Source organism: Gallinula chloropus, assembly GCF_964237585.1.
Source record: "Gallinula chloropus genome assembly, chromosome: 14".
Taxonomy (NCBI): domain Eukaryota; kingdom Metazoa; phylum Chordata; class Aves; order Gruiformes; family Rallidae; genus Gallinula; species Gallinula chloropus.
The window spans coordinates 2,841,040-2,863,029 of NC_140099.1; the positions used below are offsets into that span (position 1 = coordinate 2,841,040).

General features: G+C 43.5%; 1 protein-coding gene across 1 annotated transcript in view; it reads right to left on the reverse strand.

The window, feature by feature from the left end:
- Positions 1–21,990, reverse strand: part of LOC311197002 (nesprin-2-like) — a gene marked incomplete at its 5' end in the record, with an annotated part of 65,206 nt that overhangs the window by 22,395 nt on the left and 20,821 nt on the right. Inside the window, 13 exons of the mRNA XM_084270690.1 lie at positions 2,383–2,549; positions 3,515–3,673; positions 5,808–5,963; positions 8,166–8,291; positions 9,046–9,240; positions 10,619–10,853; positions 11,819–11,913; positions 12,761–12,908; positions 13,275–13,429; positions 16,887–16,896; positions 17,197–17,330; positions 18,975–19,145; positions 21,426–21,569. Of these exons, the coding sequence (XP_084126816.1) occupies positions 2,383–2,549; positions 3,515–3,673; positions 5,808–5,963; positions 8,166–8,291; positions 9,046–9,240; positions 10,619–10,853; positions 11,819–11,913; positions 12,761–12,908; positions 13,275–13,429; positions 16,887–16,896; positions 17,197–17,330; positions 18,975–19,145; positions 21,426–21,569 (1,895 nt within the window). The remainder of the gene's footprint in view (positions 1–2,382; positions 2,550–3,514; positions 3,674–5,807; positions 5,964–8,165; positions 8,292–9,045; positions 9,241–10,618; positions 10,854–11,818; positions 11,914–12,760; positions 12,909–13,274; positions 13,430–16,886; positions 16,897–17,196; positions 17,331–18,974; positions 19,146–21,425; positions 21,570–21,990) is intronic.

A 21,990-nucleotide genomic window follows, 5' to 3' on the forward strand; every position in this document is an offset into this window, starting at 1 on the left:
GCTGGCCGGGCATCAGGGCAGGTGAGCAAACTGCACTGTGTAGCTCCTGCTTCATCTAACCCAAGGACTGGTGCTGTTATTTTCCTCTCCCTTTGCTGTCCCAGTAAATGGTCCTTATCCCAACCCATGACTTTTACCTTTTTCTTCCAATTCTGCTCCCCATCCCACTGGAAGGGAGGGCTTAGCTGCCAGCTGAGGCTACACTACAGTAAGGGCAACACAAACTTTACCACCACTCTTACTGTCACGTGCTCTTTCAGCACAGCTTCAATATGATGTATTTTTAGTTTTGCAAAAGCAAACTGAAAAGGAAGGAGACGGTCTAACATCATGGAGCATGGCAACCCATGCTCACAGGCTTCCTCCAGCCTTAGGTCCCCTGCTCTGCTCCACTACCCCATGAGGAGGCCCAACCTGTGTCACATCTACGATTGGTAGAACTGCTGACTCCTCTCCATTGCCTGAGCTTCAAAGAAGATAACCAAAAGCACAGGAGGAGCCTCCTCTTCAGAGCCCAAGGTGTAGCTATGGGTGAGGTGGAAATTGCAGTCAACTGAAATCTGAATTCCTTCAGAATTCAAATCTCATCACCAAGCCACCACTGCAGCATCAATCTTGAAACAGAAAGTCACAAGATTGTAAACAGGGTAAAGTACTCTTAAGCCCATACTCAGAGTCTATTGTGTCCAGCCTGGTGTTATGTATTGCTGAGCAGCCAAGAACAGTCAAGTTCAGAGCCAAGCCCAGACCTGATGGATGAGATGGAAAAAAAGATGTGCTATATCCACGCTGCAACACACTGCAATACGCTGAACCTCAAGTCCAAGAGGACCAACAGAGACCACAGGGCTGCCTAATAATCTTGGGCAACTGAGAGAGCTGCTTAAAACCACATTTTGTTGGGTCCTTTCAAGTTCATTAGCCTCACCCTGAGCACAAAGTTAGTGGAAATCACAAGTAGAAGCTGGCATGTTCCAGACCTTTTGGGATTAAGAACACCGGAATAATCATAAAGCATCACACCAACTCACTAGTAGCTGCAATATCCACTTGGACATCCAATACTGGGAGCTACGCTGATGCTCCAGGCAAATCTGCTTCAATGTACCTCAAAGCACCACCATACACTCCTCTGAAAGTAAAGACTTAAGGCACCCCAGGTAGACAAGTACTCTGTTGCCACAGACTGCTTGAATAAGACTGCCAGATCTCTCTCTAAATATACCATCAATTATTTAACATCTTTTCCTAAATATTCTAGAAACATGCCATGCTTAACTCAGTTTGAATCTGCATTTTAAAATTGCTACAATTCAAAACTAAGAGCAGAACAGAAATGATCATGGAAGTATTTTTAAAGTGGGAGGTTACTGTAAAATGAGAACAGAAGGAGTGCTGTTATAAAAGCAAAGCTTTCTTTCCCCCACACCAGATAAAAAAAAGACACCATGAAACAAACCATTGCAAGACTATCTGCAGAGTGTTAGATCTTAAGAAGGCGGCTTCTGCTTAATCATTCATGGCTCATGTGTCACCATTAATTCAGATCTCATTCCTGATTAAGATCCAACACACTTAGCACAACATTGCCACTGCAGGACTGCCAGCCTTATCTGTCCTAAATGTTAAATGAGCAAGGGAGCAGTGACATGGGGTTGTCCCAGGAAGGCTAATGCTAAAATAATCATGATGTTCTTAACTCTGTCAAGTATCATAAAGATGTCGAATCCTTTAAGAAGAAGTTGTTGCTCAGAGTATACAGGGTTTTGTTTTCATTTCAGCCAACAGTATTTTCATTTCATCATCACACAAAAGATGCTGAATTTAAAAAAAGGAACTTGTTGTTTGGTCCTACAGGTGCTTTTAGCAATCAGCCTGAGCAAAGGAATGGCACTAATGCTAAAAATGAAATGTTTATATGCTTTTGAATGTGAAACAGGAACTCTGTCATTATATAAAACTATATAAAGACACAGGCCAGGAATCTGTTCCCAGACTTGTGCATTCAGACAGAGGGTGAAAGAGAGGCACATCCTAAACCAGGAGGCTCTCCTAAAGAGCTCCAATGAACTCCTACCATATTGCCCTAAAATTAAATTGCAATTCAACTCACACAACAGAGAAACCACTTTGACCCTTCCTTTTACATAGTTCCCATGATTAAAGTGATATTTTATATTAATTCTTACATTCTTATCATTAGATAAATTCAGACATTTGGTGTTATAATACTGCAACGAAAAAGCATGAGCTTCAGGTTCATTTAACTCGCAATAATACATTTCAACAGAACTGAAAAGTCCTGTCAGTATGTTCCTGATGGTCAAGGACAGTAGCCTCTGACTTTTATCTCACATAAAACACTGAAACTCATTTTCTTACCGTGCTCCAATGACATCAAAGAGGTGCTGCCAGCGATCATTGATTTTGCTGAGTTTATCATCTATTTCTGCAACTCGGCTCTTGTTGCTAGCCTTCATTAGCTGATCGCCCATTTGTTTCAATTGAAGCTTATTTTCACTGAAGAGGTTTATTTCCTCCATGCAATCCTGATAAATACAGGCAAACATTGCTTAATTCAAACAAAACAACAGAACTGCAACAAAACTGTTTCTTCTCCCACCTGTGTGATGTGAAGTCAGGTATGGCTAGCAAAGGCTGAGGTTACTACGACAGCATGTAGTGCTCTCTCACTTAAAAGAAAAATAACCCTCAATGGAAAAGCACTCTTACAATAAAGCCACAATGAAAAAACAAGCTGCTTAAAGACTTGCAAGTGCCAGGAGTAAGTACCCCGAAAAACAGGAGTGATGTTCTAATTTTGCCTCTGCTTTCCTGATTTAACATAATTTTTCAATCAAGCTACCTCAAAAGAACACCAATTCAACTCTGAGGTGGCTGCATTTTGTTGGATGTTCTTATCCAGAGGAGACCTGGGATTAGATATCGAGACCTTTAAGGCATGGGGAGGACCACAGCAGCAAAATAATGGTCTTGTTCAAAATCAAGCTAATACACCAGCATTAGAAAGCAGCACTAACTGCACTGACTGCCCAGGAGAGGGGGCAGAATTCGGTTTTACTTTTGGTCATGGTAACTTCTTGTTGGTCTGGCACAAGGGGACCTTTTGGTTGCCCTCAGGCTACCAGCTTGATAACCACTGAGAGGTGGAGGTGGCAAGTGCTCCCAGGACACCTGTGACCCCCAGCAGGGACAGCTCTGGGCATTGCAGTGCGTGCCCAGCCATCCAGACCCTCCCGCCCCAACTCACATATAGCACACCCCGTGCCTAACTGCAGACACAGCCAGGTGGCTTTTCTGTTCTGCATTATGCTCCAAGTCTGCACATGAAGGAGGAAAGAGCTGAGGCTAAGAGAGCTCATCTTCTCACAAGAGCCTGCACATGCTGGTTTTATATCCCGTATCACTTCCCAGAGGCGAGGGAGAACTGAGGAATGGTGTCTTTACAACGAGTTATCAGGCTGCAATGGAGAACAGGGGCATTACTGCTTACCTTCTCCAATTTGTCTATCATGTCTTCAATGCTAACATCTGCGGTCTGCAACACTTTGCTTTCCATGTGTACCAGCCAGGAGCACAACTCCTTATTCTTTTCATTGAACACAACCCAGGCATTGAGTCTGTCCTCGATCTCCTGCTTATGCAGAGACACCTATGGATAAGCACACACATTGGGGTTGGACTAGATGATCTTTTGAGGTCCCTTCCAACCCCCAACATTTTGGGATTCTGTGCTTAACTGCTGGCAACATCTTTCTCAGGAAGGAAAACTGGCAATTATGAGCCACCTAATTTCTAGGCTTTTAGAGACCTAAGCAATACACACTGGGGGTAAAACAGGAACGAGCCAAAAAATCCCAGACAAGCTTCTAGGAACACAAGCCTTCAAGTCAGGCCTTGCTTTGAGCACTTTCTCCTCAGACCAGCTGTGCTGGGATACCAGCTCCAGTTTGGCATCCACAGCATGATACAGGAGCAGTGTGGGTGTTCCCATGGGACACTAAAAGAATATCAAGGCCCAGGCAAGTCAGCCATACACGGGTGTCCATTAGGACAGGATACTCGCTGGTATGAACAGTTAAATGTTTGACCTACATGCACCTTGCAAAGGCTGCCACCTGAACACTAATCCCCAGAGTGCATCTGCTCCCTTGTGTGTCTGTGTCCCTTGCTCAGTCCCGCACAGGCATCTGGCTGCCCGGCTCCGGCGGCCGTGACAGCTGCAGCCGCCTCTCACTCCTAAAGGCTTTCACCTCCCCGCATTTATACTGCAGATTTAGTTGGTTTTTTTACTTCTTCCCCACACAATACATCTCATCCTCTAATCTGTTAGCCAAAACAAAGCGGCTGCGCTAACAGCAGAACGGATGAAATCTGCTTTGCTACCCTCTAGTCCTGCACTGGGCATCAGCACAGACTCTTGGGAGGCTCATTAGTGCTGTGCAAACATTTCCCTATGTCCCTCCTCTGGGCTGCTGAATGGATTCGTCTCACTACAGATTTCTGTGTGCCTAACAGTCACATTCGTGTCACCCCTTCCTTCTCTCCGCCAGACACTGAACTAAATGTTGTTCCCTCAGGAAATTAAAACAGAAATTCTGAATTAAATCTGAACTTAAATTACTACTTGGATAGACTGTAGTGGGGTACCTATCAAGACTGCTTAATTTTCAGGGTTGTTCCTCACAGCTGAAATCAGCAATTCACCAAAAAAGGAAAACCAACAATGGTTCAGGCATTTTGAGTTAAAATAATGCCCTATTTCTACAGGATTTTTTTTGGGGGGGAGGGAGGTTGTCTCTGGAATTATTGTCAGAATGCAGAAACAATAACAGAGACAGTTTGTAGGTCACGCAGTTTAAGGCAGAGATACTGAATTATTCTTATTGCAAGGCAAAAAAATGAACCCAAATAACTATTTCACCACACCAAAGTTTGTGAAGTAAGTACAGCTGTCCATCACCCCAGCAATACTCCCACCAACACTGCTTTACCTTTGCCTGAGTAAGGGTTGGACAGCAAATACTAACTCGCTTCAATAGTCCTTTACAAACTGCAACACGAAAGCGACTGATTCGTGAGTAAAGAGAGGCAAGAGTCGGGCTTGCTGGCATGTACAGCCATCCGGAGTCATTTAAGACCCCGAAGTATTTGACTTCTTCCAATCCGGTTAAGGGGTGAAGTAAACACACTTTCTGGCCTGCGTAACCGCCTCAGGAATCAGCGCGTGGGACTCTGCTGCTAAACGCTCCCCGCCAATTTTGCAGGCAGCACATGGGGTGTAACGCAGCAACCAGCCACAAATGCCTCACAGAAAAAGTCCGTTCTTCGTGTGTTTGAAACCAAGAAATCAGCATTTAAACGCACTCAAGTTAGTTTTATCACCCCCCCTGACGTTTTTTAACCATCGGATTGCAAAGACCTCCCCCTTCCTTTCCCAGCTTCATGCCTTCGGGCAGTTCCTGTCTTTATCCCCGCCCCGCCCGACCTTTGGCAGCCCCGAACAAAGCCACCTATTTCAGCAAACAGCCGCGTTTCAGCTCTGTGCAGTTCTCTAGTTACAAAGACTTTAAAAAAAAAAATTAAAAATTAAAAAATCTCAGCAGTCTGCCTCCAGCAAACGAAGGGCAAACTTCGGCTCAGCTGCACCAGAAGACCCATCCCCACCCGAAACTGCAAATATGAGGCAACCCCAGGAGAAATCCTCGCAGCTACCCCGCCCCCCCTTTTCGGCCAGGCTCTATCAGTACCCGCAATAAAACCCGCAGAGGAGGAGTAAGACTTACACGAAAGCAGAGCTCTTCCCACTGGCTGTGCAGATGTTCCACTTGCTCCTTGAGCACCATCATATCCTCGTCGAGGATGTAATGAGACAGCTCCACCTTCATGGCCCGCAGCTCCTTCATGTCGCGGGCCCAGTCTGCCAGCGACTGCTCCAGCTCCTGCATGGAAACGCACCCAGAACAAGCCTTGGCACTAAGCTCTTCTGGTTTCCAAACCTGCTCGTTAATCCCCTGCCTGCCCTGTGGGGGAGGAGAGGAAGGGAATATGCAGCCACTTGCGCAGCGCTCTCCTGCGGGACCGGATGGGCTCCGCGGGGTCCCGGCTATCTGGCTCCGGGCCCAGCTCGGAGCCCACAGGAGCCCAACTGGAACCCAGGGCTGAGCTGCTGCCGATTCACCGCTGCATCCCCAAGAGCCAAAACGCTGCCTGACCTCAGCAGCTCCCCGTGCTCCAGGGCAGCGGTTGGGGCTTCACACCCAGGCAGGATCGTGCCCAGTTCTCTGGGTTGCCTTTTTAATTATTTTTTTTTAATTATTATTTTCTACCTGCATTTGTTCCAGTTCCAGGGTGCTTATTGGAATGCTAAAAGGCTAAAATTTGTTCCTTTCTGTACTGGATGAGTTCACCAGCACTTGGTCAGATTTGTCAGAAATGGGAAGCTTTTAAACTGCCCATTCTTTGCCCTCCTGGCTCCCCCTTCCCTCTCCGACAAGGTTATGCATTTTCCTTATCAGTGTTAGAACTGTCACCTAAAAAGCCAGGACACCCCGCATGCAGCTGGGAGAGGGGATGCTCTGCACACCAGGTACTAGGTGCCTCTTTGCAAGGCAGCTGCTGGGAAGTGTCACTGGCCCCTCTAACAAAGAAATTTCCTGCAGAACATCCAATCTGTTTCATTTTAAATGGAAAAAAATGCATTTGTATCAGGAGAAGCAGTGGTTCCAGGCCACAGGAGAGCATTTTCACAGGTCTTTTGATCCTGTCATTTACTTAAATCATTTAAAAAAAATATCTGATCTGCTTCAGCACTGGGAGGAAAAAAAAAACAACCGAGCCTGAGACTAAAATTTACCTGAGCTCAGAAGAAAATACTCCCTACAGATGTGTAAATGCAGGTCAAACCCCTGCATTAATGGAGGTAACGATGGAATTTCACAGGACTTTGCAAGTCCCTATTAAGTCCAGGCCTGAGAAAAACAGCTTTATTCTACAGAAGAGTGAAATGCAGGGAGAGGAAAGGAGGTCCCTTCTCCCCCATGCCATTTTGGTCCTTTATTATATTGTACAGTGGCTCCCAAGAGCAGCAACTGTACTGACACTGTCTGACCCTGACACCTCCGCAAATGAATTTCTCTTACTGGAATGAGAAGCAGGAGCTGTGAGCTGCCACCTCACGAATTATTCAGGGCTACAGCAAGACTGCTGCCGTGGGAAAGGCAGCCAGCACTCACAAAGAAGATTTCAGACAGCTGATAATGAGTTCAAAGCCTTGGCTTGTTAATAAGCTTATTTGTTCCCACTACATAGGTCAACAATTCACTTCATAAACGGATGATGAAAGACTGACCAGTCCAGACAAAATGTCTCCTATCCCTTGGAAATGTTTTCCTTGCAATTTAATTTTCACGGTGCACTATGGGCTGCAAGGGCTTTTGCCACTCCCTTACTCTTAATTTTCTTTCTCTTTAATTATGCCTGAATCCCAGAGGTGTGCACGGTGCTTTGCAGACTTACACGGTCTCTGGCCTGAGGAGCTCCCTGTCCAAAATGGATTGGAAAACAAAGAGGGAGATTCAGCCACTAGGATAGCAGCCAAGTGAGGTGAGACCGTGGAGATTTTTCCCTTCTGTTTGAGGAACTGCATATTAAATTCAAGACTGTGAAAGGGGAGCAGAAGCAGGAAAAAAACCCCTCCAAACCCTGTTACTCTTCTTGTAATCTTGGTCAGCTGGACTTTTCTGGGCTGAAGAAGGTTAGGTTTAAATTACATACTATATACAGCATAACTTCTTCCCTGTGAGGGTGGTGACTCCCTTGCACAGGCTGCCCAGAGAAGCTGTGGCTGCCCCTGGATCCCTGGCAGTGTTCAAGGCCAGGTTGGATGGGGCTTTGGGCAGCCTGGGCTAGTGAAGGGTGTCCCTGAACATGGCAGGGAGGTGGAAAGAGATTGGGCTTTGAGGTGCCCTCCAACTCAAACTGTTTTGTGATTTGATGACTTAAGATTGGCAGCAATCAGGATGGCAGCATGGAGAGAAAGTCAGTGTCACTAAAGAGCAGGTAAGGGTGAAAAACTGATTTTACAGAGATCAGGTGTCACACAAAGACAACTTCCATATAAGTGCAACACGGCTATTAAATACCTTAATGTGTTCCTTGGTTTTGTAGAGCTCTTCATGTTCAACTGGAAGTGGATCTTCTACTTGTTTCTTCAGCTCTTCCAGCCTGCTTCTTAACTCCTTGATTTGGTTTTCACAGCAGCCCCAATTCTGCTCAAGGAGACAAGGACATTACAAAAGGTTGAGAGGCTTTATCATGATATACTGAACCATACAGAAATGCTAAAAAATAGCCTCTTCAACCCACTAAAGTAAATAATCATGTGCACTGGCTATTTGGATTTTCTTTTTGATACACAGTACCACCCACAAGAACGTGGTGCAGGGATGTACAGAACTTAAACCCTCTCCTGTACTTTGACTTACAGAGCACTGCTGCTCATTTTGTTTTGCCTTACCCCAGAGGCTTTAAGCACAGCTTTTGGGCTGCTGATCCCATCACTGACAGTATTCAATTTGAAGACTTAGACCTAGGTGCTGTCTAGCCATGAAAGCAAATTCATTACTCTAAGGAATTAAGTATCACCCACCCTTCTGTTTAGAGGGGCAACAACAGGACGAGCAGCGGGTCACGCTAACGCCCTCTAAGCTAAATTTTAGCTCAAGTCACAGCCTGAAGCAGGAGAGAGCTCCAGGCTGCAGGAAGCAGAACAACCAGAGCAGGAAACATCTGCTGTAGCAACAGACAGACACCAAGCCCATTTTCCTTTGGGGAATCAGTGGAGCACAAGGCCTGATGGTGCATGACATGCACTTCGCTCAGAACTCTCCACAGTGATCAGCAGCTCAGCGTCTGCACTGTTGGTACAGAGCTCAGCGCTGGAGATAGTGGAGCAGGGAAGCACCTGCAACCCCAATGCTGGAGAAGCTCGTGTAGCTGCTCCCTGGGGAGGGCATCATCTACCTGAATGGTGCTGTTGATCTGCATCATCTGCTTGTCCAGCTCCACTTGGGTGTCCCCCCAGTTCTGCTGTAACTGGCTGAGCTCCTCCTGGAGAACAGCGCTGGTCTCAGGATCAGACACAGTGCGTAACTTTTCCCCGGCATCAATGATTAAGGAGTAGATGGTTTCCCACCTCTGGAAAGTCATTGTCCTACTCTTTAATAGAAAAAAAACCCAAAAAAGTAAGTATCCCAGCTGTTCATAACAAGCTTTAGAAGCACATTCTTGGCATTTCACTTGGGAATAAGTGAAAACTCAAAGGGAATTACAAGGCACTTGTTTGTTCACTTTCATGAAAGAGTAAAGAATAAATCTTCTCCCATCTGCTTTTTAAATTTGAGAAAAACAAGATTCTTTCTGATCTTCTGATCTATAAAACTCCACAATAGCTTTTCATACAAAGTGCAGCAGTTAACTGAACTTCCATCTTTTTTTATCTGAATTATTCTGAATTTAAAAACCAGTTTAACTTCTGTTTGCACCTCAAGCATCAACAACTAGGATGAATTTTTCACAGATAAGAGCTCTGTAGATCTTGACATACTCCAAGTGAAGTAAGCCATCCATATTTATTTTCCTACAACACAAACTGGCCTGTAACACAAGCAGATCTGATGACTGTTTCTTTCTGTAAAACAGCAGCAGGAGGGAAGGGCAGTTTGGAGTAGGAGCAAGAAGATTTTCTGGCTTTTCCCAGGAAGGAAAAGCATGAGCATTAACTTGTAAAATCTACCAAACATCATCTTTACACAGCAGTTAAAAGTAAAGATGAAATAAATAGGGCAAGCACCAAATGGAATACTGATAATGTGTTAATCCATCAACATTAGGTGTGTGGGAACACAATAAATCTTGGACTGTGCAAATAGCATTCAATAATGTATTTTTGAAAGGTTTTAGATTGCCTTAGGCAACCATCAAGTTCACTGCTTGGTTTTACTTTCTTATAAAACAAAGAGGTGTATAATTAAATGGAAAACCAAGACACCCAGTGTTAACAAAGGAAAATATTTTTTCCACTGCATGTAAAACACAGAAGTTGCTGTCCTGAAGGGCTGCTGCCCAGGTCTGTGCATCCTGGAGCGGTGGCTCCAAGGACAGACCCCCTTGCAAGTGCTTTAACTTCTGCTCTTGGCACCTCCTCCTGCCCATGCCTGCACACACAGGACACACATGGACCATCTTGCCACCCATGTGCCTGCGTCCTTCAGCCACACCGCAAGGCCTGCATTCAGCAGCCGTGTCGACGCGGCACGTACAGACCCAGAGGGCACCGTGTATTACCCTGTCCATGTACTATTTTTACAGCATGCAAGGCTACTAAATGACAGTGCTGACCAGGAAGTTTTCTGGTATAATAAGCCTTACACAATGTCAATGTTTTCTTATCTGTGCTCAGCTTTAAGAAAAAGTGTCAGCAATTGTTTTTATCCAAAAAACATGTGATTTTAAAGCTTTTTTCCTTACTGGACAGAATTTGTTTCAGTCTAAGAAAATACACAGATTTTAGACTAATGAGAAGTAAATATAGTACCTTGAAGTCATGAGTCAGATTACAAAGCTGGTAGAGGTTATAGCAGTCCTGGCTCTTCACTGATAGGAGGAAGCTGTTTGTATCAGCAATAAATCTGCTGAGTCTCTGCAAGCAACACCTGAAGAACAGCCACTGGCTCATGAGTCCATCAATATCTTTCTTCCTCTGCTGAACCATCCGGATAACATTCTGCCACTGCTCTTTCAGCAATGTGAGTTTGGAAATAAACTCAGTTCTGGGGATAGCAAGTGTTTAATGTTAACATATTTTAACCTCAAGGCTGTATTTTACAGTAACTGTGATGGATTTCCATTTGCAATATTGTATTCCAATTACCGTACCCAGCTATGCAAAAAACTCTATGCAGCCCTAAACTCAGCCCTGCTCTCACTATTCCATCTTCTAAGTAATCCAGCAGATTTAGCTGGAGTGGCTAAGCCCCCCTGCCCCAATTGTCAGGTCTACTCCTCTGCAGGAGACCATGGCACCCAGAGCAGCTCTTACACACACCCTTTTTTTTTTTTTTTGTGGGGCTCGCTTCAGCACAAAAATCCAGCAGCTTTGCTTAGTGTAGCCCTGCTTTCCCTTGCAGGTTTAAGCCAAGCTATGGACTTTATCCTGAAGCAGCAGAGGGGAGCACACACACACACTGTCCTGGTAACTCTGGGGAAGCAGCAAGCTCTGGCACAAAGGGGTAATGTGTTAACAGCATGCCTGAAGGAGCTGAACCTCTGCTCACAAATATTACTGGCTGCTTCCCACTCACGATTACGAGAAAAGTGCAAAATGGTACTGATAAAAAACAGGTTTGGCTACCACCTGTTTCGAGTTGCATGGCTGGTGACTCAATGTTTCATCAGGTGTTCCAGGGGCAACATGGATAGTCTCACACCTCTGCACATGCTCTCTGGAAGAAGGTGGCTTCTCAGCCACAGTTACACCACTTGTAACAACTGCAGGGTAGCAGTAGACATGGAAGCTTCCTGTTCAGGAGCAATTTTTTTTGCTAGGCAGAACATCCAGCTGCAAACCAAAATGCAGTCTGGCCGGGGTGCCTGTGTTTGTCACTGTACCTCCTCACACTTCTGCAGATGTGCCAGGGAGTTATTTAAAAGGTGAACCCAGTCAAGAATGTCCTTAGAGCAAAGATTCAGTACCAACGTCATGGAAGAGACTTAAGGAGAAAAACACATAGATTACCTTTTCTCTGCTTCTCCAGATTCTAAGGACAGTAGAACTTTTGAAATGATAGAATTGAGTGTCTGCTGATTTATGGAAATCTCAGCTTGCAGCATCTGAAAATACAATGATAATTTCATTGCACTGGATGAAGAGAAGACTTCTAAGTAAACGAGAGAAAATAACTTGTCTTGGACCGTAAGGTGCAGAGACTCACCACCCGGTGGTGTGAAGCAGCAGTAAGTCAGGCAGCGTGAAGCTCTGGTGCACTGAGGCAGCACGGAGCTCACCCTAAGAGATGTTTAGCGTCTACCACTTGGGTTTTTTTCCCAGTATTTTAGTTGTCCTTCCATCCTCCCACCACTAGGGCAAAGCCAATAGACAGACACTGCTTAGAACTGTACCCACATGCTACTGGTAGCATGCAGTGCACCTTCTCCCCCCAACGGATACCGGCACACATGTGTGAAGCACCATGTCTCTGTGACAAACAGCAAGTGTTTGGGAAAATGCCCGTGAAACAGATTTCCACCAAAATCTAAGAACCAGTCGAAACAGAAAGATGCTGCAGAAACTTTCTGTTTTAAATGCAGCTCTTCCAGAAACCAGGAAGGTTCCTGCCAGATTGCCAGCCAACTGCCTCGCTGGTTGTCCTAGGCCGCAAGCCTCAGTGCCCTGAGACAGGGAGACAGGCAAGTAGCCTGGGGTTGGAGAAATCCAGGACTTCCATGTTCCAGCACCACTTAGGCACCAACTCCTAAAGGTCTGGTCCCTACAAAAAAGGGAGCCATCCATTTTGGAAAAGGATTTTCTTATTTCAGAAGCTTTCCTCTGAATAAGTACAAGGCCACACTTCAAGACTGAAATGCCCAGATGTAACTTCAAAAGGCACAGTATTTCCTAGTGGTTTCTCCCCACCTTCACCATTCAAGAAGATGCTTCTATTTTCAGAGTCAACTTTACCTCATATACTTTCTGTTGCTCCTGCAGTTCTTCAAACCGTCCTGGGATATTTGATTTCAAGGCCTCATCCATTTTTTCTAGGAATTTAATCCAGTTCTCGCATTTCTGAAAGAATTTCTCTGCATTTTTTTGTGTTCCCTCAAGCACACTGTAAAACAAACAAAAAATCATTAGAAACTGTTGTGGTAGTCATGGTTTTCCTGGCAATGTTTGCATACAGTACAGCATCGTGGTTAGCAATACTAACATACTCAGGTTTTGCTTGGCACTTTGCTACCTCTTTCACTTATGACCATCCAGATTTTTGCTTCAAGTAGCTTGGAATACAAATAACCACTGAATAATCTGGATGTAGTTTTGTTAAAAGGTCAGGAATCCATTTGGAAAGCCCCTAAGAAAGGGGCTGAGAGAAAGCTGAAAACAAATTGTAAGACTTCCTCTGGTTTGATTTGGTTTTCATCTTCCTCACAGAAAAGGAAATGGTTGGCAGTGGGGTTCTGGTTGCACTTCAGACCTGCAGCGTTCCAGAGCAGTTGCTGTTTTCTGACTCCACTGCCGTGTCAGGCTCTGCACTTTCTTCAGGGTGAAGTCATCAATTGGCAGCTTCAAGCTCACTTCGTTCAAACTCTCTATGCTTGGAGAAAGTGCAGCAAGCTCCAGTGTGCGATTCTGGAAGTTAAAAAACCCATGAATTGCCAAAAACACTGCCTTTCTTTGATTTTAAAGTATATAGAAGCTTCTTCTGTATGCATCCAAAATACTAACCCACCCCCCTAACATTTCTGTGTTAACTTCAAAGAACATAGGAAACAAAAAAAGTCACAATTCCCTCACACAGTGTCCTCCCTTTCCAACAGTACTGAACACATATTCAAGAGCTGATACTTTCAGATTCACTTTCTACCTTACACTGAGGGCAATGGGGTAGCTCCAGAGCAGAGCTGGGGGAAAAGATCTCCCATCAATCCCAAATCTATGTGATTTTTCTCTCCTCCATGCAGGCATCTGGCCTGCAATGTGTATATTGAGGTTTCATGAACTTAAATTATTGGTGGTTTTTCTGTTTTGGATGACATTACAGTTACTCTGACAGAAGCAGTAGAAGTACAACACTTAGGGCACAAAATGTTCCTTGAAGTATGCAAGAGCTGGTGTCTTACGGACACTAAAATCCTCAGTATGTGTCTTTTTGTACTTGGGAATCAAACATACCAGGAGCAATTCTGAGTTGTCTGTTTCGTCCTGTTGACAGAGTCTGTTGAAGGACTCTGTGCAATTTGTGAGCTGACCCTCCAGCGTTTCAAAGCATTTCTTGAAATCCTCCAGTTGTGAAAGATTGAACTAGGATAAATATTGTATATTCACATTAATTATGGTTTAATATACTTATTCAGTATACAAAGAGGAGCAAAGAGCAGTATTATCAGGAAAACAAAGAGATGTTCAATTCAAATTCCAACGTATTTATAACCCACCTAATGAACTTTCTTAGTTTTTCTCTGGTTTCTAGCTGTGGAACTATGCTGGTAGATGGAGTCATAAATAGACCTGGCTGAAAATTTCTTGGTGAATTTGGGTTTACTTTAGAACAGCACAATTCATTGAAACCAGACTTCTTCACAGGAACAGAATAGGTTTTCATCAATAGATGTACAGCAGGATATTTGCTTGGAAGTTTTCTCAGGAATACTTGTGCAGAGTGGTAGTCAATCCCACAGCACTCTTGTGATCACAGCATCATATGGAGAAACCTGGATCCAGGTCCCTCCCTATGCTACCTGAGCAGGGATGTGAATCTGGTTTTCCTAATGACCAGAGTTTTCTGCTTGTGTTAGATATATTGTGTGAACTCATATCAAAGCAAAAATAAGTTTTTTCCAAAGCACAGCTGAGAAAGTTTACAGCTTATTTCAAAGTTCATAGCATATAAATACATTTCTGAACCTGTAATCATCTGAGGGTCTCATACTGCTTGACTGTAATAGGCTCTTAAAAAGCTTTGTTAGAGCAACACAAACAGGTAAGCAGCATGAAACCCTTCATCTGCCCCTCTGGCTTCATGTATTATTTCTTTACATCATCCTGAAAATCTTTATTTTACTAAAATTTCATTTCATTTCAAGAACTACAGGGCTCTGGTGTAGAAGGTAGCCCACACAGGACTCTAGTGAAGACGTTACCTCACACTGACAGCTAATCTAATATTGAAAAAAGTACCTCAAATTCCTCTAACTTCCTCTGCAATATCTTCTCCAAATAGGATGCTCTCTGGAGCGGCTGCATCTTCTGCAACAGAGAGGCTTCTGCAGCTGTCCCAGTCTGCTGCTTTATCTGATCAGCCAGTGCAGAAATCTGGGCATGGCATGCTGCTACGTTTTGAAGGTCGTGCTGTAAATCCTGATGAGGGAAGGGGAAAGGAAAAAAAAAAGTCAGCAAATGAATCAGATCATCATTCATGTGCCACTTTCATTTAGTATCTTTTGTTGCTGTAACTAAGCTCTTTTTGTTTATCTCCTCTGGGAGCCAAATTCAGCTATGGTGAAAGCTTTGGTCTTTTAGTCAGAGGATAAAGGGAATTGCTTCCATTGACTCTAGTGCTGGGAAAGGCACAGTTCAGAGTTCAATGGAACACCAGTGACTTCAGGCAGTGGGATACTACTGCTACAGAGAAGATTAGGGAGAGAAATCAGAGTATGCCTCTCCACAGAATGGATTTACACTAGCAGACGGAGAAACTGGCCCATGCTGCAGATGAGAAATGCTATTATGTTACAAACAACAGTGCTTTGGATCCCTTAATGACCAAGGACCCTGGGTTTGGTTTTATTTGTTCCCCTTTACTACAGAAATGATGCTATAAAATTAAAGCTTTACATGCAACTCATGTGCCATATCAGTGATCCTGTTCTTCTAAGTCACCACTTTCCAAAACCAGTTAGCTTCATGTGTCCCACCACACACACCAGACAGGACCTGCAGTGCTGATGGCACTCCAGCAGTCATGCCTGCCTTCGTGGGTGCAAAACTCTTCCAAAAAAGTTTCCAGAAAATATGGTGCCTTTTTGCTGACAAACTGATGAATTTATGTCACAGTCATTAATGGATCAGAAGGGAGTGAAAATGTTTTGCTCTGAGTTTTGCTGCTGTCTATTTTTTCTGACACAGGAAGAAGTATACGACTTCTCTTTCCCACAATGTAAAGTTTCTTAACTGGCCATATGCAAAGTGGAGTACTTTGAACTTCTTCCAATATGTGGCTAGAGGATCATAAAGCATGATGAATCATTGCTCTGTCCTGAAACAAGGATTATCATTTTTCTTTATTGAAGTCTAAAGAAACCAAGAATGTCAGGACCTAACGACAGCTTTGCTGCATGAGAGAATCAAATGTACCCTGCGGTCTCAGCATGAGATCTCATTTGCCTAAAGTCAAAAGCATTTAGAATAATCTAATGAGCTCAGAATTCTGTGAACTTATCAGACCAGGTCAAAAAAAGTACCAAGCCCAAATAAAACCAATTTGAAGGCTGCAGAAGACCTCAAGATGGTTCTGTGTACTGGAGAACTGGTCTCTTTTCTGCAGTTATTGTTCTAGTAGATATTATCTCTCCTCCCAAGCAGTGTCCCATAATGTAAATAACTCTTTAATGATTCCTTCCAACACGGGCCTGATTCTTTGTATATGGCACAATGGAATATAATTGCTCTCTTTGATATCTTCTCATCCTATGCTAACTCCAGTTTGGTTTGGTCTCAGGATATGGTCAAAATATTTAAATAAAATAGTGTATGCTATTAGGGAAAACCCCCACAGATTTTGTCTATCCACTAGCTGGATTTGGGGGAGGAAAGTGGAACGAGGTATTCAATTAATTTGTTGCTCAGATATAAATCCTGCTTTGTATCAGGCAGCAGAAGCATATTCATGTACCTTTATATCCTGTATTTTCTGTATCAGGGTTTCTATCATATTATCCTTGGGCACTTGAGCATCCAACAGCTTAGTACACTGCTCTTCATGCTTCTGTAACTTGGCTGTTGTCTCAGTGCATAACGTATCAAAGGGCTTCCAAAGCTGCAGAGTCGCTTGCGCTGCCCGCAGTTGATTTGCAATGTCTTCATTTACTGAGTTCCACCTGTCAACACATTAAAGGATAAGAGAATTTTCCTAGAACATTCTCCTCCAGAATATGATTAGTATAGGATTCCTGTGGGAGTTTCTTTGCATTCATATCCATGTTACTGAACACTGACACAGGACCATTTTGTGCTCCGTCAAAAAAGATATCAGCTACCCCTCACACGTGTGCCCTTAGACAGAGTATGCTACAGTAATAGATTTAAAAATACGACAGACTTTCAAATCCTACTTCAGCAACTCATTTGTTTTGATTCTTTAAAATCCTAATAACTGTGTGTCTTTTTTGCAAGCTTACCTTGCGTGTGCATCTACACACTTCTTTGCAATAATCTTTGCAAAGGTGGGGGAAGAGTTGTTCTTCAGGTTACTGGCAGCAGCATGGAGCTTGGCCCAAATTTCCTCACTGTTCTCTGATTCATCCTGAAGAGACTGCAAAATGTATTATGGAAATGAGTTGTGGAGATGAACAGCCTAAGTGTAGTTTCCCCTACAGATTGGTAGGTGTAGGACAGCAATAACAGAGTCACAGAATAGAATCGTAGAATGGGTGAGGTTGGAAGGGACCTCTAAAGGCCATCTAGTCCAACCCCCATGCAGGAAGCAGGGACACCTTCACTAGATCAGGCTGCTCAGAGCTCCATCAAGCCTGACCTGGAGTATCTCTAGGGATGGGGCTTCCACTCTGTCTCTAGGCAACCTGTGCCAGTGATCCACCACCCTCATACTGAAGACTTTTTTCCTAATAACCAACCTAAATCTGCCCTTTTCTAGTTTAAAACCATTACCCCTCACCCTAGTGCTACTTGCCCCGGTGAACAGTTCTTCCACAGCTTTCTCATAGGCACCTTTCAGGTATTAAAAGGCCACTCTAAGGTCTATATATGGAAAAGCTATATAGAATGGACAGCTATAATGCAGCAACACATTTGCAGCACAGACTAAAATGTTTGTGAAAGATGTTACACTGGATCCTAAAAATTAGGAAGCTAAGAGAGAGGTGAAATGGTCCTTGTTAAAAAAAAAACATTCAAGAGGTGTATTCTAAACTGAGGTAATTGAATTGCTTTTAAAGAAACAGCTCATTTCACAAACACACAGCCTTGAACTGATTAAATTTGTTCACTAGAAACAAAAAAAATGTTTTTGTTTTAAGCCACTTTCAGGGAAATTTCTGTTTGCATGACAGCTCCTGTCTCTGGCCACATGCTGCCCTCCTGATACAGGCAATTGCAGACCCCTGCCATGGATCGTATCTGTGAACTTACTCTGATTAAAAATAAAGAGGGTGATGGAAGGAAGGGGTAAGAAAGTGCCCAGTTCCTTCCAGTTATTACCTGTCCCCAGATGAGGATGGAAATCACTTATGCAGGCTTTATTGTCGAGACACACATGCCCAGGATTCACAGCCTCAGTCTGGCCTGCACCACTTCTGATATAATTTTAAAATATACCAAAACAGGCCTTATTTTTACTGAAATGGAGAGTGTTTACACAGCCTTTCAACACTCATTTCAAGCCAGGTGAGGGGCTTTAGCCGTATCTGTAGAACATTTCGATGCAGGGCCAGCCTGCCTGCCTACACTAGATGCCCCAGTTAGACTCTGCCATAGCCAAGCAGAGCAGCAGGATGATTCAGGACATTTCCACTCGGCATTTATGCCCAGCCTCATTCAGAGGCTGTGCAGGTTATTCCAGGTCTGGAGAGAGACTTTGCACTGGATCAATCAGAAACACCAGGCTCAGGGTTCCTCTTGCTCTGACCCAGGGCTGCTGCACCCACCCCATGTCAGCCCACTGGCAGGCAGACATGGTGGCCGCTCACCCATACTTCTCTCTTGAACCTCAGTAACTAAATTGCACTAAAGCTGAACTTAGGTGCTAAATAAAGCAAGAAGTTTAACAACAGACCTTAGTGCCTCTGGAGGTTAACAAAAAAAATACTACTCACTTCAGTAGCACTATATTAAAGAGGAACTTGCTCAAATACATTTTTCTGTCTTTTTTGTCAGTGGAGTTTGTTTCTTCGAATGCACAGAAGGATGTACAGAAGTAAAACAACTTCAGGAGATTTACCTGGAGAGTTCTGACTTGGTTTTTCAGTGTTTCCAATGACACCACAAAAGGTTTGCACTGCTGTAGGCAGTACGAAGATCTTGTCGTCATCAGGTGGACTTTTTCATAAATTTCATGATAAGCTTTCCAATGCCCCAGTACTGACTGCATTGAGGTCTTTAACTGTGCAACCTGCAAGTGAACCAATGTTGTTATTATTTCTTGGGTAGAAGTCATGAAACATAAATCACATTTAAACTGACTTAAAAATCTAAGCTCAATACTCAGTCCATGACAATCCATAAGGTGGAGTATCTTCCTACTTGGGAAGGAACTCTGCAGACTTCAAACCAAGCAGTAGGCAGTATTTAGAGTGAAGTGTAAGAATTTGTTGCAAATAAAAATTTAACCAGACTTCAAGGTAGCACTATTCTGTCAGCCACAATTCCAGAACCTCCCAAAAAGTATTGAAATAATGAATTGCTTCCTGCCAAAAATCAACCTGAAATGGGAAGAAGTTGAAAGCCTTAATCTTCTTTGGTAGCAGATTGATTGATCCAGAGATCAAGTTTTCTTTTAATGAAAATTTGAATAGAAATTGTTTTGTACGGAAGAAGACGCTTCTACAATACTCTGGAGAGGTATCATTCCTCTTATGCCACTGTGCTCCTATAATACAGGCCCACCTGAATTGCTATTAAGAACTTTAGGGTTCTCCTAACATTAAATGATGGATATCCTCTTTGTTTGCTATGTCTCTTTCATGACTAAAGTCAATTAATCTATACTGGGGCAAGCATGCTTGCCATTTGCCACATACTCCTAGACATCGCAACCCCCAAACTACAGCACTCCTTCAGCATGATTTTTACCCTTCTGTATCAGGTAAATACATAAGGTGTGTCCTGGGTTAGACAAAACATTAATCTAAATGAATATCTATTTTCAGTCGTGCCAGTACCAGATGCTTTGAGAAGAGCATGAAAGCCAGGCAAGCAAACAGGCAGGTCTTCATGGGCCCAGATTTCAGTTCTGATTACACATCCACACAGTGGAAGATGAAGACTTTTCAGCACCACAGTGCATGCCAGATACACTGCATAGTTCATTGTATCCTAGTATCCTAGTTCCAGGCACGCAGGAGTAGATGGATTAATCGTGCCTTTTCTCATTTGAATCATGGTGTAGGTGGGAGGAGCCTGCAGCTAATTACTGCCCATACAAGCAGGATAGAAAGACATTGTATTCGTGAAATGTCTCTGGGCCACAGTCTTGAGATCAACCTACGGACAATACAATCAAGGTGCCACATCTCCTTACACCTATATTTGAAATCACAGCCTGGCTCTTCTGAGAGTGGTCACCCCCAGGAAGAAAGCTTTACTCGGTGCTTCACTGCACACACAGACAACTAGGCTGCAAGAACATTCTGCAGTTTGTAAGTTTAATACTTAAAGTCACAAAAATACTAAAATGATTGTGAGCCATGGTGACTGCAAGAAGAAAAAAGCACTAGGCTGTCAATCCTGCCAATTTCAATCACCAGCTCTATAGCAGAAGGAAGAACTTTCATCATGGATACAGACAAAACCACCTCTGCTTTCTTGGTAAGAAACAGCCACATTGTTCCTGCTGAAACTAAACTAAGAAGCAGCAGACCCATCCTGGACCAACCCCTCATATGGAAAAGTTCAAGTGAAAGGGTTCAGGTTTCCAAAGTTTTGAGGAACAAAACTAAGGCATTTAGAAACGGTAAGTGACCCACTATAAACACCATCACCACATCGTGTATAATCCTCGATGCTAGATGATTATTATCACAAATTTAAATCCATAAATGCAGTCTTAAGTGTGTCTTCTGTGCCTATCAATTGCATCTAAATTTAAAGAAAAGAACAGTTCTGAGCATAAAGATAACTATAAATGCAAACTGCTGGGTAGTCAGTTTGCATGGGAAATTAGCCTGTCTGACTCTCCTTGAAGCAGTTGGAAGCTACATAGGATTTGAAGACAGCAAAAGCCATCCAGGTGTGTGGAAGAAAGAGTAACTGGGAGGTGGAAAAGCTACAGTGAGAATGGGGCAGGGCCAGGCAGCTTCCACCAGCGTACTACAGGGCACAAAGAAGAGGGTATGAAAGAGAAGCAATCAAATAAGAAAGCTTAAGGTTTCAGTTTGCAACTCAACAGAAAAACAGCAGTGCTATTTCTTTGTTTTCTTAAACTGCAGATGGGGGTCTGTCACTTCTCCCCCTGTATTCAAATTACCTTGAGATCAGACTTGGTTTTGTCTCTCAAACTTGGAAATACATTAATTTACATTATGGTACAGATTTAGAAGGAAGTTCCTAGGAAGGTTAAGATTAAGAGTAAGGAATACTTTGCATCTTTTTTGTATCAGTTCCTGCCAGCCCATGAAGATTAATAACAGAGAATAGGTACCAGAGGAAATCAGAATGCAAACAAAGCTTTTACCTGGCTTCCATTTCTGTGCTCCATTTCAGAGAGCTCAGTTATCCTGGAAGATTCTGGGGTTTGTTCTGCATTTCTATTCAAAGCCAAACTCTGTTTGACCCGATCAAGAATTTTGGATTTAGTTGTGAGTTGATTTTCTAGATCCTAAATGACAAAAGAGGAAAAAAATAAAAGAGAGATAGGGTAAGGTCTTTTGATAAAACTGTAGGAAAAAAATCTGTGTGAGGAGCTTAGATAAACATTCCTTCTTTGAAAACAGTTCCATGTAATTCTTCAACCATGCAACACCATTTCGATTCTGATACAGCACAACTGCTTTACAGGAGTTCAAAATGACAGCAGCTGCATTAGACAGTCTCCTGCAGGTAGAGCTAGATCGAATCCATGAAGTATCAGTATGAGCACTGGACATCCATCAGGACCTAATTCCTCAGCCATCACAGAGGCCTCTCTGTCCCTCTCCAGATGCAGAAAAGTTTTTCTATTGGTGTAGCTGAGCTTTTCCTTGAGCAGGTTAGCACTTGGGTCCTCCTCTGCTCCAGCTCACTGATTTAGATTTTAGACT